The 18,639-nt window shown below is 45.6% G+C and overlaps 1 protein-coding gene across 1 annotated transcript; it reads left to right on the forward strand.

Annotated features, from left to right (window-relative positions):
* Positions 1–551: 551 nt before the first annotated feature.
* LOC137369744 (E3 ubiquitin-protein ligase RNF166) lies at positions 552–18,475 on the forward strand. The gene is made up of 7 exons (XM_068031139.1): positions 552–811; positions 4,559–4,712; positions 9,617–9,729; positions 13,189–13,306; positions 15,015–15,122; positions 15,535–15,614; positions 16,000–18,475. The coding sequence occupies exons 1-7, from the start codon at positions 567–569 to the stop codon at positions 16,025–16,027; spliced, it is 846 nt and encodes a 281-aa protein (XP_067887240.1). The 5' UTR covers positions 552–566; the 3' UTR covers positions 16,028–18,475.
* The last annotated feature ends 164 nt before the right edge of the window (positions 18,476–18,639 follow it).

Genomic DNA, 18,639 nt, shown 5'->3' on the forward strand with positions numbered 1-18,639 from the left:
TCGTCGTTGCTTCTTTTGCCAATCACCTTAAATCGGTGTCCTCTGGTTCTCGATTCCTTCCGCCAGTGGGATCAGTTTCTCCCCATCTGCTCTGTCCAGACCCCTCATGATTTTCTTAATCTGTTCCTTTTCCAATAAGAACAGTCCCATTTTCTCCAGTCTATCCACGTAACTGAAGTTGCTCATCCCTGGAACCATTCTCATGAATCTTTTCTGCACCCTCTCTAATGCCTTCACATCCTTAATAAAGTGTGGTGTACTTAGGGCAACAATTTGTTCTTTTAAAAAGAAACATAGACAACAATTTGAGGCTAAGACTATTCATTCCTGCACCTTTGGGAAATTTTAGAAAATGGTTCTGGCTGTCATTAAGTGTGAGATGTGAAAATTCCCTTAGTTCGACAAATCTCATCCTGCAGTAAATGCAAATCCTGAAGGACAATGTGGAAAGTGCACGTCATCCTGAATTCCCAGAATTAAGATAGCACCTGCATTTTCAGAAGGGGAATTTTGAAAGTATTCGGGACTTCCCGATTTACCAAGTGAAGTAGATACAAAAACAATCGATGTACTGCAGTTTCATTTTCAGTTTGCCTGTCTTGAAAACTCACTCGTTTCTCTCCCTTCATTTGGCTTTTCTGTCTTTATTTAAATCATTGCTGAGTGTGATCCTGGATGGGGACAGTCACAAGTCATCTACGAAACACACTGAAGACCTGGATCAGATAGATTCAGATGGAGATATGGATTTCGAGTGCCCAGTTTGCTTGCAGACACTGGAGAGACCTATAAAAACACAGTGTGGACATGTGTAAGTAAAATCTGGAAAACAAAGAGCTTGGAGATTTCACACTTTCCAGTGAATTGCTCTCATTTGTTCCCAGTTTTGTGAAGCTGGGGTTGTTCTTACAGAAGGTTGAGGGGAGATTTGATAGGGGTGTTCAAAATCATGAGGGGTCTGGACAGAGTGGATAGGGAGAAACTGTTCCCACTGGTGGCAGGGTTGAGGACAAGAGGACACAGATTTAAGGTGATTGGCAAAAGAACTAAAGGCGACATGAAGAAAAGCTTTTCTACACAGTGAGCAGTTCGGGTCTGGAATGCACTGCCTGAGAGTGTGGTGGAGGCAGATTCAATCAGGGCTTTCAAAGGGGAACTGGATAATTATCTGAAGAGAAAAAAAGTGCAGGGCTACGAGGAAAAGGTGGGAGAGTGGGAGCAGGAGAGTTGCTCTTGCAGAGAACCAGCACCGACACGAGGGACCGAATAGCCTCCTTCTGTGCTGTAACAGTTCTATAATTCAATGATTTTGTTCTATGGTTGTCAATAAAGTTGGAGCCTTAGTATCAGATTATGCCCTGCTTTTTAAAAACAATTCAGTTTGCTTTATTACCTAATTCAATTGTTAAGTTGTTTATGCAGGTTGACTTGGACATGTGTAGATTTGACTAATATCAGCTAGCTTGAAGGGGACAGGATTGGGTGAGTGAGCGAGCCGTGCTTAGAGGAGTTTCAAATGTATCTTTGGACTTGTTTTAAGAAAGCCAGGAAATAATAGTCAACCTGTCTACACCCACAGCTGTTTTAGAAAGTGACAGCACAGAGGGAGACCATTTGGCCCGCACTGTCTGTGCTAGCTCTTTCAAAGAGATATTCAACTAGTTCCACTCCCCTGCTCTTTCACCACAGCCTTGCAAATGTTTCCTTTTCGAGTATGTTCTGCCTACACTTAAATAAATTCAGTGTTTTACATCTTTATGGAACGTACTTTTAATTGATAAAAATATCACACTATCCAAATTTTTCTGATACTTTTTTTAAAGAATCATTCTTATTTTGAATTGAACAGTGGTGTACGAATTTATATGCGGATGCCCATTTCCCGGGCATAAAACATACCAGTTTAGCAGTGGGATAACTGTGCTGGGTTGGAGGCAATAGGAGCCATTCAGCTAGCTCTCCTGCTTGTGTGAGTACAGACACTTCTGGTCCAGCCCTTGCTTACTCAGTGACTGCACAGGTATGCTTTTCACGCCGAGCCACATACGGAGATGTCTGACATGGACATAATGGGCCAAATGGCCTCCTTCTTTGCCATTAATTTATTCTGTGTTTCTATGTGATATTAGAACAGGTGACCAAAAACCTGTTCAAAGAGTTAGGTTTCAAGAAGTATCTTAAAGGAGGAAGGGCTGAGAGAGAGGCAGACAGGTTTAGGGAGGGAATTCCAGAGCTTAGGGCTCAGGCAGCTGAAGGCACGGCCGCCAATGGTGGAGCGATTAAAATCAGGGATGGGCAAGAGGCCAGAATTGGAGGAACACAGAGAAGGCATATGGAATCCTTTCCATTATTAGCCGAGGTATAGAATATAAGAGCAGGGGGGTTATACTGGAACTGTATAACTCATTGGTTCGGTCACAACTTGAGTACTGTGTGCAGTTCTGGTCACCTCATTACAGAAAGGATGTAATTGCACTAGAGAGGGTACAGAGGAGATTTACGAGGGTGTTGCCAGGATTGGAAAAGCACAGCGATGAGGAAAGATTGGATAGGCTGGGGTTGTTCTCCTTGGAACAGAGAAGGCTGAGGGAGATTTGATTGAAATATACAAAATGTTGAGGGGCCTGGATAGAGTGGAGGTGAAGGGCCTATTCACCTTAGCAGAGAGGTCAGTGACGAAGGGGTATAGATTTAAAGTGATTGGTAGAAAAATTAGAGGGGAGATGAGGAAACATTTTTTCACCCAGAGGATGGTGATGGCCTGAAAGGGTAGTTGAGGCAGAGACCCTCAACTCATTCAAAAGGAGTCTGGATATGCACCTCAAGTGCCGTAATCTGCAGGGCTACGGACCAAATGCTGGAAGGTGGGATTAGAATAGGTGGATCGTTTTTCAGCCAGCACAGACACGATGGGCCAAGTGGCCTCTTTCTTTGCAGTAAACTTTCTATAATTCTATGATTTAGGAGGGGTGTAGAGCTGGTAGAGGTTGCTAAGATAGGGAGGGACTTAAAAACAAGGATGAGAATTTTAAAATTGAGGCAATGCCAGAATGGAAGCCAGTGTAGGTCCGTGAGCACATATAATGCATATATTATATGTGGAATGTATAATGCTTATTGTTTGATATTGGTTCATCCTCGTGATCCATCCAACACACTGTTTGCTTTTGCTATAACAATGTCTTGAAGCTTAAATTTGTATACCCTCATACTGAGGTCTCAATGACAGTCAATAGACTTTACTTTGGATCCTGTATCACATACCTGTGGTTGGCATTAGTCCTACCCAAGTGCATAACGCTACATAAGTCGAAATAAATTACCTCTGCCAGACACTGGCACATTCTGCCAAGACGTCTAGATTGGCATGTAGTTGTTTTTCCCAATCCAACACTCGCACAAATCCGTGAATTTGCAGGCAGTTCCCCCACGCCTGCATCCAAATCATTGATAAAGATTCCAGCCAATTCTGGGCACCACAATTTAGGAAGGATGTCGAAGCCTTGGAGAGGCGACAGAGGGGATTTACCAGAATGGTACCAGGGATGCTGGACTTCAGTTACGTGGAGAGACTGGAGGAACTGAGGCTGTTTTCCTTGGAGCAGGGAAGGTTAGGGGGAGATTTACTGGAGGTGTTCAAAATCATGAAGAGTTTCCATGGAGTAAATAAGGGTCAGTTACCAGAGGACACAGACCTAAGATAACTGGGGGGGAAAAAAACAGGCGGCATGAATATTTTGCGCAGCGAAATGTAGTCATCAGGAATGCTCTGCCTGAAAGGGAGTGGAGGCAGATTCAATAGTAACTTCCAAGAGAGAATTGGATAAATAATTAAAGGGGAAAGATTTGTAGGGCTATGGGGAAAGAGCAGGGCAGTGGGATTAATTGGGAGGGTCTTCGGACCAGCTCTTGCAGAGAGCCAGTACAGACACAACAAGCCGAATGGCCTCTTTCTGTGCTGTACAATTCTATGATTGTGACGAGCAATGGTCCGATTACCGATTTCTGTGAGACACTATTAGTCATGGTCTCCTTGCAGGCAGAGCTACTACCATTAATAATAACCTTTTCCCTGCAAGAATTCAATCAATTCCAATCCAAGATTTGCCAATGCCATTTCACACAACTCTACCTTACAAAGTAAGATTACATAGAATTTACAGCACAGAAACAGGCCAGACGACCCAACTAGTATGTGCTTCAGTTTATGATACACAGCAGCCTTCTTCCACCTATTCCTTTCTTGCTCATATGTTTATCCAGCTTCCCATTAAATGCATCTATACTATTCGCCTCAACCACTCCCCATGGTAGCGAGTTCCACATTCTCACCACTCTCTGGGTAAAGAAGTTTCTCCTGAATTCTCTATTGGATTTATTAGTGACTATCATATATTGATGGTCCCTAGTTTTGGTCTCCCCCACAAGTGGAAAAATTTTTTCTACGTCTGCCCCAGCGAAACCCTTCATAATTCTAAAGACCATTATCAGGTCACCCTTTTCTTTTATATCGAAAGCAGTCCCAGCCTTACTGTGTCTCTATAACTTTTCCTTTCAGCTTTTGCCAAGATTGCCACATTACAAACTTCAATGTCAATGATGGAAAATGTTCTTTATGTCGAGCACCCACTTCTAAAATGGAGCAACGTGCCACGGACATTGAGAAACGGATGATGACCAAGAAAGCAAATTGCAGAAGTTGTGACATTGAGGTTAGTCAATGAAGAGCAGACGCTTGGTGTTTTGGCTGCATTTGTTGTGTTCGGGTGCAGAGTATGCACATCTCATAATGTACGAAATTTGAACAAACTCTGAGGGATTTCTCATACTAAGTCTGAGACACTTTAAAGTCAAACACAGTCTTACGATTGGCAGTGTAATCTCACAGCACAGAGAAGTCAAGTGTATTTTAGATGGCCGCGTTTGCTGACAATGCAACCACTAGGTGGCGCAGTAGTTGCACATACGCAAATGCAGGCTCTTCAACTGGAACATCAAATGCTTATGGCTAGATCATTCCAGCAAACTAACCTTACATTAAGTTGGATGGAAGCCCAGTAATATGCTATGTAGTTATAGGATACTAACTGTAATCCTCAGATCCATTTAATATTCCAGTAATCCTATTAAATACAAAAGGAATTTTAGGATTGAATTTCCATTGGAAGATGGTGAGTTGTCACCCCAATCGATGGAAAAGAAAATCAGGCAGAGTCTAAAATATGCTGCCAATTCATTATTGTGATTCGTTTATATGACTGACCAGGACTGATTTCACCCGAACGCAGCTACTAGCTCCCGCCCCACTGGCCGCTCTCCCCCCTCGGCAACTCGCTTTCTCCCCCCCCAGAGCCACTTGCTCCAGTCCTCGCTGCCCTTCCCCCCACTTCCCTGGCAGATTGTTTCCCCCCTCGCACCATCCGCTTTCCGGTCAGTCGGTTGCTTCCCGCCTCCCGCCCCCACAGCCGCTAGTTACAGGTGGCACCGCTTCCCTCTTCTCACCCACTCGCTCCTACGTTTGATCATTCTCCACGCACCGTCCGAAGAAGCAAGGCGGGCCAGAAGGGGCGACTTAGGAGCAAGTGGATGAGAGGAGGAAAGTGGCACGGCCTAGAGCTAGCGGCTGGAAGGGGGGTGTGGGTGGGAAAGTGGGGAGTGAGTGGCCGGAGAGCGAGCGGCTGGAGAGCAGAGTGGTGTGAAGCGAGGAACAATCGGCCAGGGGAGTTGGGGGGGAGCAGCGAGATCTGGAGCGAGCGGCTGAGAGGAGGAAGCATCAAGGCCTGGAGCGAGTTGCCGAGGGGAGAGAGCTCCAGCCTCAAAGTCTCCCATTCAGCCGCTTCCTGCAGGCGAGTGGGGGGCTGGATACCCAATGACGCTTTATCGCGCATGCGCGAAGATGGACCAGGTGCGGATACACGATGACGTCATCCCACGCATGTGCCAGTTAGTCCTGGCAAGATGTAGCTTGGCGCACTCTGATGATGTCAGTGGGCCACTGCATTGTCAGGAATCACTTTGTTTAGATTTGGTCGCACACCTGAAGACAGGGACGCATGAGTCCAGGTGTTCCAATGCGCCAGTGTAACAATGGCCAAATAGGACTGTTCACCTGCGGACCAACTGTGCCTCTGAGCCAGTCCAAATTTCCAATGTTAGAGCCCAACTCCATGAATCAAGCAGGATCCCAAAGTGATTCCTGACAATGCAGTGGATAGGGAGGGGATGAGGACTGAAAAGAAACCAACATTCCCCCAGATTTAAGGAAGGAATAAAACAAATACATCAGTCTTAGATTGATAACTAACAAAGGATGGTTAGGAAGAAAGCTGAGGAGTATATGTAAGGAAATAATCTACCAATTGGCTGGCAGTGCGGTTTCCCACAGGCCAGATCCTGTCTCAATAACTTTCATTATATTTTTGTGACTTGGAGGTTGCTGAAGGAAATTAATTGCACTTATATCACATTTTGCACAATCTCAGCATGTCCCAAGTGCTATATGGTGAACAAATGTACTTTTAACCTCCAGTCACTGTTGCAACATTTGCGCCACACAAGTGCCAGGCAATGACTAACTCCCCTTGACAGTTAACAGCAGTACTATTGCTGAATTCCCCCACCATCAACATCCTGGGGCTGCCATTGACCAGAAAAGCAACTGGACCAGCCATATAAATACTGTGCCTGTAAGAACAGGTCAGAGGCTGGGAATTCTGCAGTGAGTAACTCACCTCCTTCCTCCCCAAAGCCTGTCCACCATCTACAAGGCACAAGTCAGGAGTGTGATGGAGTCCTCTCCACTTGCCTGGATGGGTGCAGCTCCAACAACACTCAAGAAGCTCGACACCATCCAGGACAAAGCAGCCCGCTTGATTGGTACCCCATCTACAAACATTCACTCCCTCCACCACCGACGCACAGTGGCAGCAGTGTGTACCATCTACAAAATGCACTGCAGCAATGCACCAAGGCTTCTTCAACAGCACCTTCCAAAGGAAGCAGAAACAATCAATGATTTCAAAAGGAAATTGCATGGGTACGTGAAGGAAATAAACTTGTAGGACTAGGGGAATCGAGTGGGGGAGTGGGTCTGACTGGATTCCTCCAGCATGTACTCAATGGGCCAAATGGCCTCTTTCTCTGCCGTAAATGACTCCATGTGAGGTAGGTACACCCCCAGTGCTGTTAGGGAAGGAGTTCCAGGATTTTCACCCAGTGATAGTGAAGGAACGGCGATACAGTTCCAGGTGTGTGACTTGGAGGGGAACTTGCAGGTGGTGGTGTTCCCATGCATTTGTCCTTCCAGTTGGTAGAGGTCACGTGTTTGGAAGGTGCTGTTTAAGGAGCCTTGGTAAGTTGTTGCCGTGAATCTTGTAGATGGTACACACTGCTGCCACTGTGCATTGGAGATGGAGGGAGTGGGTGGGGTGCCAATCAAGCAGGCTGCTTTGTCCTGGATGGTGTCGAGCTTCTTGAGTGTTGTTGGAGCTGCACCCATCCAGGCAAGTGGAGAGTATTCCATCAGACTCCTGACTTGTGCCTTGTAGATGGTGGACAGGCTTTGGGGAGTCAGGAGGTGAGTTACTCGCTGCTGAATTCCCAGCCTCTGACCTGCTCTTGTAGCCAAAGTATTTATGTGGCTACTGCAGTTCAGTATCTGGTCTATTTGCAGTGGAGCTGCGATGCCTACTGAAAGATTGTGAAAAGTAGCATCAATGTCAACAAGATCAGACAAAGAAGTTCCTAATAGACAGAAAAAGTTTCTCATTTCACAAATTGCCAGTTTCCTTAAGATACCCCAAGTTATGTAGAATTACATTGAATGTACAGCATAGAAACAGGCCATTCGGCCCAACTGGTCCATGCCAGTGTTTATGCTCCACATGAGCCTCGTCCCACCCCTCTTCATCTCACCTTATCAGCATATCCTGCTATTCCTTTCTCCCTCATATGTTTATTTAGCATTCCCCTAAATGCTTTTATACTATTCGTCTCAACCACTCCCTGTGGTAGCGAGTTCCACATTCTCACCACTCTCTGGGTAAAGAAGTTTCTCCTGAATTCCTTATTGGATTTATTCGTGATTATCTTAGATTTATAGCCTCTGGTTTTAGACTCCTCCACAAGTGGAAACATATCTCTACGTCGACACTATCAAACCCCATCATAATCTAAAGACCTATTAGGTCACCTGTGATATCCACAGAGAAAGAAAACGAATGAAAAGTACCTTTGCCACCAGACCTCACAACCAAGGGACAACAGAAGGGACAGAGATCCAGTGACGTTGAGCGCCATACTGATTTCCCTCAAACCCCTCACAAATATCTCATCATTGCACTGAAATGGATACAGAATATTGAGGGCCGCTGTTTTCATTATTTGTATTTCATTTTTTGCAATGTCACAGTGGCAACAGGTGTTGCAGGGGCCTCTGTATTTAAGATGCGCAACCGATTTTTGTCCATGTCAAGACAAATGCACCAGATTCACCAGCTCTGAGTTTGTAAGGGTACAGAGTGTTGCTTTCACTGTTGACTAACTACGGTAAAAATGTATGTCCCTTCAGGGCTTCCAGCCCAGTATTCATTATAAGACCAAGGTAATGATAGGATATTCTTGAAAAAAAAACGTTTTAATATACTTTTGGTAAGAAATGCTTTCAGATAACTTGTATAATTCTGAGAAATAGCAGCGAGTGTTATCTATTTCAAGATATTAAGGGGAACAGATAGGGTGGATAGAGAGAAACTATTTCCACTGGTTGGTGAGTCTAAGACTTGGGGGCCTAGTCTAAAAATTAGAGCCAGGCCTCTCAGGAGTGAAATGAGGGCTGGGATTTAATACGGAAGCAGTGGCCACACCCGCCGGCTGGAGAGTCAGGGGGCCAGCCTGTCGCCACCAACCCTGGAAGCCACTCCCATATTTTACAGTCCTCAGGCAATTTACTGTCTGCAGTCATGGCTTCCATTTCTCCTGAGGCAGGAGGACCCGCCTCCAAGAGCTGCAACCAATCAGAGAGCTGGCAGCTCTTCAGCCCCAGCAGCACCACCGGGAGTTGTGACCAATGAGGAGGCCCCGGAGTGCAGGTAAGTGGATTGCTGGGGCCAATCAAGCAGGCCCTGGTGAGGGCCGTGGCCGGCGTTGGGGGGAGGGGGTGTCGATCGCGAGGTTGGGCCGGCTGTTCCAGTGGGGCAGCACATTGCTGCCTGGGGGCCCTCCCTGGGGCACAAGGTGCCCGAGCAGGAAGGACCCCCACCCCCGCACACTGAGGCCACAGGGAGGCCTCTCTGGGTGGCAAAGTGCACATCTGCCACTGGTAAAATACCAGCCTAGGAAATACTTTTACGTACAAAGGTTGGTCGAAATTTGGAACTCTCTTCTACAAATGTCAGTTGATGCTCAAACAATTGTAAATTTTAAATCTGAGATTGATAGATTCTTTGTTATCCCCAGGTGTTAAGGGATGTGGCACAAAGATGGGCATCGGGAATTAGATCGCAAATCAGCCATGATGTCATTAAATGGCAGAACAGGCTTGAGGGGCTGAATGGCCTCCTCCTGTTCCTGTATTCCTACATTTCGATGTCTAATGAAAGTGTGGGGTCTTATTCAGGTGCTCTTAATCAACATGAGGGCGCACACAGAAACCTGCTCAAAGTACCTGGAGGAGTACGGTGGACCCTCTGAAGCCAGTACACCTCCTCAGCCAACACCTGCGTCACACACGTAAGCTTCTAACCTGCCGGGAGAACAAAGTGAACTCGTATGTATGATACCAACTGAACACATGTTCAGCTCACGTGTGACAGCTCAGAGCCATCCACCCTGAGACAGTCAGTCCCACATACAATCATTCATGGATGGATGCTGTGGTAATCAGGAGACTCTTCGACACGTTGTCCCCAGTACCACGTGACCATGTTAACAGATTGTTTGTTTGGTTTGTTCATGAATTCGTTAGACTCTGGGGCAGCTCCAACTTGAAATTAGTGCAAATGAAATCCTGTTTGTTGGTAAACCTAATTTAGTGCTTGTAAACAGTGCCTCTTTGTTACTTAACACCTCATTAGATATTCAGTGACTGGAGAAAATTTTACGTAATGTGTCACTGTTTTGCGAGTGGTTTAATGGATTATGTACACCGCAAATTACAAATCACTAACAAATTTCTGCTACAGTTAAAGTAGTGGCATTTCATTGCTACTGCTTCAGTCTTTGGTCCATACAAAGATTTGTGGAGGCAATTTAAGGGTTTCCTGAAAGTAACCCAGCCCCCGCCTGCCCATTCCATTCTTGTCGAGATCAGGGCCATAGAATCTTACAGCACAGAAGGAGGCCATTCAGCCCATCATGCCTGTGCTGGCTCTTTGAAAGAGCTAGTCAATTTAGCCCCACACTCCAGCTTTATCCTACTAACCCCGTAAATTAGTCCTCGTCACATATATGTCCAATTGCCTTTTGAGTTCTTATGGAAACTGCTTCCACCACCCTTTCAGGTGGTGCATTGCAGACCTTTGTATGAACTAAGTTCCCCTCCTTTCTCTTTTGTCAATTATTTTAAATCTAAGACTTCTGGTCATCAACCCTCTTGGGCAGGGTAAACAGTTTCTCCCTACTGGCTCTATCAAATAGAAATTCAAGAAAGGAGGGAGACAGAAAGCAAGTAACTATATTCCAGTTAGCCTCACATCTGTCATTGGAAAAATGCTGGAATCCATCACTAAGGATGTAGTAGCGGGACATTTAGAAAATCATAGTGCCATCAAGCAGAGTCAACTTGGTTTTATGAAAGGAAAATTATGTTTGACAAGTTTATTGACGTTCTTTGAGGTTGTAACAAGCAGGGTAGATAAAGGGGAACTGGTAGATGTAGTGTATTTGGATTCCAAAAGGCATTTGATAAGAGGTTACTACACAAGATAAGAGCTGATGGTGTTGAGGGTGATATATTAGCATGGATAGAGAACAGGCTAACTAATAGAAAATGGAGGCTGGAATTTTAAGCCAATTAGCTGCCACTTTTAATGGCCTCCTCCTTCCTCTGCTCCGATTTTATTGAAGATGGAGGGGCACGCCACCGTGTGGAGGCACCGCCAGGTGAGACCTGCTTTGGGGGCAAGCAAGGACCCTTTGGTGGCGATGGCTGCCCCCGATGGGAAGAACGCCCCAACCCTCAGTAACCCTGCCTCTTGCCACACCATTGCCAGGGCCTGCCTGAATGGCTCTGGTGAACCCCACCCCACTTACCTGTCCTAGGGTCTCCAATGCCCTCGGCCTCCTGCAGTACTCACAGCCTGTGAATTGGCCTCCCCCATGAAATATCAACGGGGGTCTGAAGGAGGGCCGAGGCGGGCTCTCCCCCCACCTTCTGTCTCACCACCGGTACCCCCGTCGCTGGAATAAAATCCGGCCCAGAGAGTCTGCAAAGGGATATGGATAGGTTAAGTGATTGGGCAAAAATTTGGCAGATGGAGTATAAATTGGGAAAATATCGGGTTATCCACTTTGGTAGGAAGAATAGAAAAGCAGTTTATTATTTAAATGGAGAGAGACTGCAGAATGCTGCGGTACAGTGGGATCTGAGCGTCCTCGTACATGAATCACAAAAAGTCAGCATGTAGGTACAGCAAGTAATTAGGAAGGCAAAGGGAATGTTGCCCTTTATGCAAGGGAATGGGGTATAAAAGTAGGGAAGTCTTGCTACAACTGTACAGGGCATTGGTGAGACCACATCTAGAGTACTATGTACAGTTTTGGTCTCCTTATTTAAGGAGGGATAGACTTGCACTGGAAGCAGTTCAAAGAAGGTTCACTAGGCTGATTCCTGGGATGAAGAGGTTGCCTTATGAGGAAAGGTTGAGCAGCTTGGACCAATACTAATTAGAGTTTAGAAAGGGGCACTGGGTTTCCTGGGAGCCAAGAATAGCAGGATATCCTGTGGGTAGGCGCGCGTAACTGAATGGCAATCTGCCCAATCACTCTCCATCAATTAAACAGGAAAATCAGACAGAAATGCACTACAACCCACCCAATTTCCTGATGTTTGCTGACCATCAGAGAATAGTCACAGGAAATTCTCCCCTGAAGATTAAGCCCATAAGCTGGGAGTTTGTAAACAAAAGGCAAAATACTACGGCTGCTGGAAATTTGAAACAAAATCAGAAAAAGCTGGAAACGCTCAGCAGGTCAGGCAGCACCTGTGGTAAGAAACAGAGTTAATGGCTGAGATTTTATGTTGCACCCTGAGGTGGGTTCAGAGGCGGGGGCACTGAGTATCGCGATGGATGGCAAGGGGGCAGCGGGATGGAGGGCCCATCACCTCCCAACTGCCCAGCGATCTTCCTGGGGGTGGGACAGGCCGACGACGGCCTTCCAACCCAGAGGCCAGTTGAGGCCCTTAGGTGACCGATTAACAGTCCATCCAGTTGATCTTACCAGCGGCTGGAGAGGGGCCTCCGCTACAATGGGGAGGTCGCCTTGTAATATAAGGCGCCCTCCCTGTGGAGGTGGGGTGGCGGGGGGGGGGGGGTTCCCTCCTCTGTGGGCAATCTGTGGCTCATGGAGGACCTCCACTGGGAACCACTTTACCCCCCCTCCCTGGACCCCCATCCCCCTGGACTGTACGATCATGCCCCCACCTCCTTCGCTGGGGCCTTCCAGACTGGCCCTGGTTACCTTGCCTTACTCACCTTGGGTCCAGAGTCCTGGATCCGAGGCCTCTGCAGTACCAGCAGTGGCCACTGCTCCCTGTGGCTCTGCTGATACTGCTGAGCCGCTGATCCTCTGATTGGTTGGCAGCTCACGGAGGCGGGATCTCAGTCCTTAAAGGGATGGGGATCACGGCTCCCAGAACTTTAAAAAGACCAGAAGATCGCTCTGGTGGTGGGGGGGGGGGCGGGGGGGGGGGGGGGGGGGTGGGGGGTGCATGGAAGTGGGCACGAAAAGGCAGAGCTGGGCTTTCCCTGCCTTTTCGGCCCAGTGCAGGGAGCCTCACCTCCACAAAATTGAGCCCATTGTTTTAGATCTGTGTGACCTTTTGTCAGATATATATATATATATATATATATATAAAGTTGCTGAATGTTGTATTTAAAGTTGTTTCAGATGTGTTTGTGCTGTTTGTTTTATCATTTAAGCCTGAAACCTAAAAGTAATATAATGTAGCAATTTTTTTCTCCTTTCAAGTTACATGGAATCAAATAGATCAACTTATACCTGCCCATATTGCCAAGACAGGAACTATAATGAAGATGGTTTAATAATACACTGTACTACAAGTCATTTTTATGACCCCCAGCGAGTGGTAAGTGCTGCCATGTTGCTTCTTAATCTTTATATAGTTTGTGCGATCAAAACATTTGCAGTGTGTGAGTTCCATGCAGAAAAGCAGTAGATGCTCTCCCATGGCTTGGTGAGTATATATAACATTTAGACCAGGAGGCCCTCTGTCCAATCATTGGCCTTTGCTGAGTCAGTCTCATCAGCCAGAATGGCATTGATTAGAGTTAGAGAAAGAGAGACTGACAGAACTTGCATTTCTATAGCGCCTTTCATGAACTCAGGAGTCCCTAAAGCTCTTTATAGCCAATGAAGTACTTATGAAGAGGTCATGAAAGGCTTTCGTTCTTTTTCTCCAACTCAGACAAGCTCCCGAAAATAAACCAAGCTAGGGGGAGGTGGTATAGTTGTAATGTCACTAGATTATTAATCCAGAGTCCAAGCTAATGCTTTGGGGACATGGGTTCAAATTCCACCTCAAAATTTTGCATTCAATTAATAAATCTGGAATTAAAAGTTAGGCTGATGGTGACCATGAAACTATTGTCAATTGTTGTAAAAACCCAAGATAAAAGCAAAATACTGCAGATGCTGGAAATCTGAAACAAAAACAGAAAAATCACAGATGCTGCCTGACCTGCTGCGTATTTCCAGCACTCTTTATTTGTTGTAAAGACGTTTCTGGCTCATTAAAGTCCTTTAGGGAAGGAAATCTGCTGTCCTGACCTGGTCTGTCCTGACTTCAGTCTCTGCAAGCTTCAAAAAATGTGCATTAAAAATGGCCTCAGCAGCTGTGCCACCATTATGGAGGGGAAATCCCTTCAGCTGTGGCCAGGTAGGTGGGGAGGGCCTCAAAGCCTGCCTGATACCCTGGTCCCCCGGTCTGCCATAGGGAAGCGGCCTCCAGGCAGCTGGCCTGTTCCCGAAACTATGGGGGGCCCACAGACCAACTGGAAAATTCCAGTCAGCCTCTGATTATTGGCCTTTTACTTACCTTAATTGGATATCCACCATTTGTGAATAGGTAGCCCTTCTTCGCCCCCATCCCATTTCCAGGAAAATGGCCCGGGGATGGGATGGTGCAGGCAAACTGACAGAATTACGCGCCCACCCTTCTGCCTTCTCACCCCCCATATTGGGGCAAAAATTCTGCTCACCATATTCGCTTCACCACGACCATTTCCATGGGGGATATGCTGGTATATCAGTTGTGTTTGGTGTTTACTTGTTCAAAAATTAATTAAATATTGTCTGTGAAATTTATTACGTTGATGGATAGAAAGACTTGCATTTCTATAGCAACTTTCACGACCACCAGACATTCGAAAGCATTTTACAGCCAAATAAGTACTTTTGCGGTGCAGTCACAGGAAACACAGCAGCCAATTTGCACACAGCAAGATCCCACAAACAGTAAGGTGATCATGACCAGATAGCCTGTTTTAGTGATGTTGATTGAGGGATAAATATTGGCCAGGACACCAGGAAGAACTCCCCTGCCCTTCTTTGAAGTAACACCATGGGAGAGAGGAGACAGAGACTGAGCTTAATGTCTCATATGAAACTCAGCACTTCCAACAGTGCAGCACTCCCTCAATACTGCACTGGAGTGTCAGTCTTCATTTTTGTGTTGAAGTTCTGGAGTGGAGCTTGAACTCACAGCCTTGTGACTAAGAGGCAACCAATGAAAGGGCTGTATTTTCTACCTGTAACTTTGAATTTTTGTCCTGTAGGTCTGTCCTATTTGTGCATCGATGCCATGGGGAGATCCAAATTATCGCAGCAGAAACTTCATTGGCCATCTTACACTGCGGCACCAATTTTCATATAATTACTTTGTGGTGAGTGTAATTTCATACCCTATTTATATCTAGTGGATAGTCCAAATGCTTTGTTTTATTTATTCATATGGGATGTGAGATCGCTGGCTAGGCCAGCATTTATTGCCCATCCCTAATTTCCCTTGACAAGGTAGTGGTGAGCTGCCTTCTTGACTCCGAGACCTCCAAGCTCAACCTAGCATCTGAAATGCTAGCAACAATCTGCACTGTGGGTGTGTGAGAGCTGGGGTCAGGACCAGGGTTAGCATATTGGTGGGAAGCACCCTGCAGGCACTCTTGACTGTTGCCAAAACTGTTGTCAGTGTACAGCGAGTATCAGTGGGCTGAAGCACAATTCAGAGGGCGGAAAAAACAAGATAAAGTCTTACTGCATAAATGTTAATCTCAAAACTATTCTGTCTCCTCATTTCAGGATGATAGTCAAGATGAACAAACCATGTTGCAAGCCGCCATCTTGGTTTCATATCAGGATTTTATTCAAATCCCATTTCAGTAAGCATTTCCAACAGCAAATCATTCACACCGAAAAAGATCAGTTTTTTTCAAAAAAGTGAATTCATGACCAAGCAGTGAAGCATCTCGCCCAAAACTCTGATTATTATGGGTTTGGAACAAATTTGAAAAATCTTTCTGCGTGTCAGGATAATTGTCAATTTTGAAGCAATAATTCCTTACAACAAACTATTTCACTTTATTAATTGAAGCTTCTATTCTGATGAAAGTTCTTGATTGTAATTGTATATTTCGTTGTAAATATTCATGTTTGTGTTACATAGCAATAATCAATGCATTACTTTTATTGGACCTATGAGACTGACAATCCTTTCTCCATCACTTGCCTGATTGATCATTCTGTCGCACTGCTTCTCCTTCACAGGCGGTTTCAACAGCAGTTTCCAATGTGAATAGACTCTCATCTGTCCCAACACAGTCACTACATCTCACCAACTGATTCCTCCTCCTCTGCTCCTATCCAATGATCCTTGTGTCTCCTCTCTTCTGTATAAATACCGGCATAGCCCATTTGGGCTGAATGGCCTTTTTCTGTGCTGTAGATTTTATATAATTCTTGGTAACCTTGCATTAGCACCAGCAGAGTTATAAAAATAATAAATTGTGTCTTTTATTTCTTGCATGTTCAGCAGCATTGGTGCGAGATATAGGGGTAAAGCCTGGCCCGGGTATAAAACTAAAACCCGACCCGAGCTCAAGTCCTTTAATTTTTTTTCGCACCCGACCCGACCCGACCCGACCCGACCCGACCCGATACGAATCTCCTTCATCTGTTCCGGCAGCAGGCTACTCCTGCAGCTGGAGTTGTGGGGAATCATGGGTAAGCATGATCCCGTGACTTCCTGGAAGCAGTGTCCAGCCCGACCCGACCCGAGCCCGAATGCTGGACTTGGAATATAGACCCGACCCGACCTGAACCCGACACATGTAGTCAGATCTAGTCGGGTTCGGGTCGGGTAGCCAGGCTGTACATGGGGGCTGGGTATCTGATGTCTGAAATGCACTGGCTGCCTGCCAGCCACCCTATTGACTGTGGAGGCCTGAACTTGCAATGCTGCAGATACCCGGCATTTCTCAATGTGGCTACCCAACACAAAGCTCACGAGGAGCTTGTGCATAAACAACAAAAACTTGCATTTATATGGCGCCTTTAATGATATAAAATGTCCCAAGACGTTTCATGGGGGCGATATTGAACAAAATTTGGCACCAAATCACATAAGGTGGTATTAGGACAGGTGACGTGGACAAGGAAGTAGGTTTTTAGAAGCATCGTAAAGGAGAGAGAAGTGGAAAGGTCTAGGGAGGGAATTCCAGAGCTTAGGGCCCAGGCAGCTGAAGGCATGTCAGATGGGTTACTAAGATGCTAACGGATTGCCCTACAATGCGACTGGAGCAGTAGAGCTACTCCTTTTGCAACTGGTGTTAAAGGGGAGGCCCAAGATTCAGCACCTTTCCCATTGCCACCCCTTTTACATCTGCAAACCCGCCCTAGTGCCATCATTGCTCTTCACATCTGTGCTGGAACATCATGCCAGCCCTTAACTGACTGCTGGTACCCAGCCCATCATTCACCCTCCTGGAAACATCATCAGCAATGCACAGCCGATCATTCCTGCACAGGTGCTGGTGTTATGTGAGGCCATATTATTGACCTCATGCTGTAGCCAATATGTTGCCCTGCAAGCATTATGCAAATTATATGTTAATCTCTAAAAATATGGATATCACACAATCTGAAGATAGTTACAAATGGCCCGTTTTAATTCCTCTATCCAGTGAGCTCTTGATATCCTCCAATTCAGCATCCAATTATTTCTTAACTGATTGCAGGATTTTAACCTCCGACACCATTCCTAAGAATCTACTTTATACATTAATCGCTGTGGGAAGTATAATTTCCCAACACCATCTGCAATTGACTTTAACTAGCTTTAAGATGCGTCCTCTTGCCTTTTGTCATTTACTTTAAAGCAATATTACATACTGAACCTTTTCCATTGCCCATACTTTATATACCTCTGTCCTGACGAATATTTATCCCTCAACCAACATCACAGAAAACAGACTATCTGGTCATTATCTCATTGCTGTTTGTGGGAGCTTGCTGTGCATAAATTGGCTGCTGTGTTTCCTGCATTACAATAGTGACTACGCTTCAAAAGCACTTCATTGGCTGTATAGCTCTTTGGGTCTTCTTGAGGTTGTGAAAGATGCTATATAAATGCAAGGCTTTCTCTCTGGGGATGTCACTGGCTAGGTCAGCATTCGTTCCCCATCCCTAATTGCCCTTGAGAAGGTGGTGTTGAACCGCCTTCTTGAACCGCTGCAGTCCACGTGAGGTAGGTACACCCACAGTGCTGTTAGGAAGGGAGTTCCAGGATTTTGACCCAGCGACAGTGAAGGAACGGCGACATAGTTCCAAGTCAGGATGGTGTGTGGCTTGGAGGGGAACTTACACATGTTGATGGGGTTTCTGCCACACGTCCGGTTAAAATAAAAATTATCTTGAGCAAGCTGGGAGCGGCTCTGAGGAAATTCCAAGCAAAAATCCATCCAAACTTTCCTCTCAACTTAGCCATTTGACACTCGGGATCAGTCCTATGGATTTTCTCTGGCTGTCTATAATGTTTGAATTTTACCCTTTGTACTCAGAGACCAGAACTTTGTATAAGCACAATGTAGAATGATTTACTGTAATGAGTACTTTGACATAATAGCTTGTCTTTCAAAAACAATATTTTAAAAAGAATTCTGGAAGTAGCACAGCATTTTATCCATTTGTACATGCACTTGAAGAGAACAAATTGTAAAATAAATATATGAACTTTCATCTGAAATGGCTTTCCAAATCTCACTGCTATTTATAATGGGTTTATGGGAGTTAATATTTGTCAGAACTAAAAGAATGATTAGGTGCAGCACGCTCAGGGTGATAGGGCAATCGGATGAGAATGGGAGAAAGGTGTCTGTTTGCAAGCGAAGAGGACAGACTAATCTCAGA

The sequence above is a fragment of the Heterodontus francisci genome, chromosome 5 (assembly GCF_036365525.1).
Source record: "Heterodontus francisci isolate sHetFra1 chromosome 5, sHetFra1.hap1, whole genome shotgun sequence".
NCBI classification, from domain to species: Eukaryota; Metazoa; Chordata; class Chondrichthyes; order Heterodontiformes; family Heterodontidae; genus Heterodontus; species Heterodontus francisci.

Coding starts and splice junctions, on each gene's coding strand:
- LOC137369744 (XM_068031139.1), top strand. CDS start 567: ATGTACTGCAGTTTCATTTTCAGTTTGCCTGTCTTGAAAACTCACTCG. Junction 9,730..13,188: donor CCAACACCTGCGTCACACAC/GTAAGCTTCTAA, acceptor TCTCCTTTCAAG/TTACATGGAATCAAATAGAT. Junction 15,615..15,999: donor TTTATTCAAATCCCATTTCA/GTAAGCATTTCC, acceptor TCTCCTTCACAG/GCGGTTTCAACAGCAGTTTC.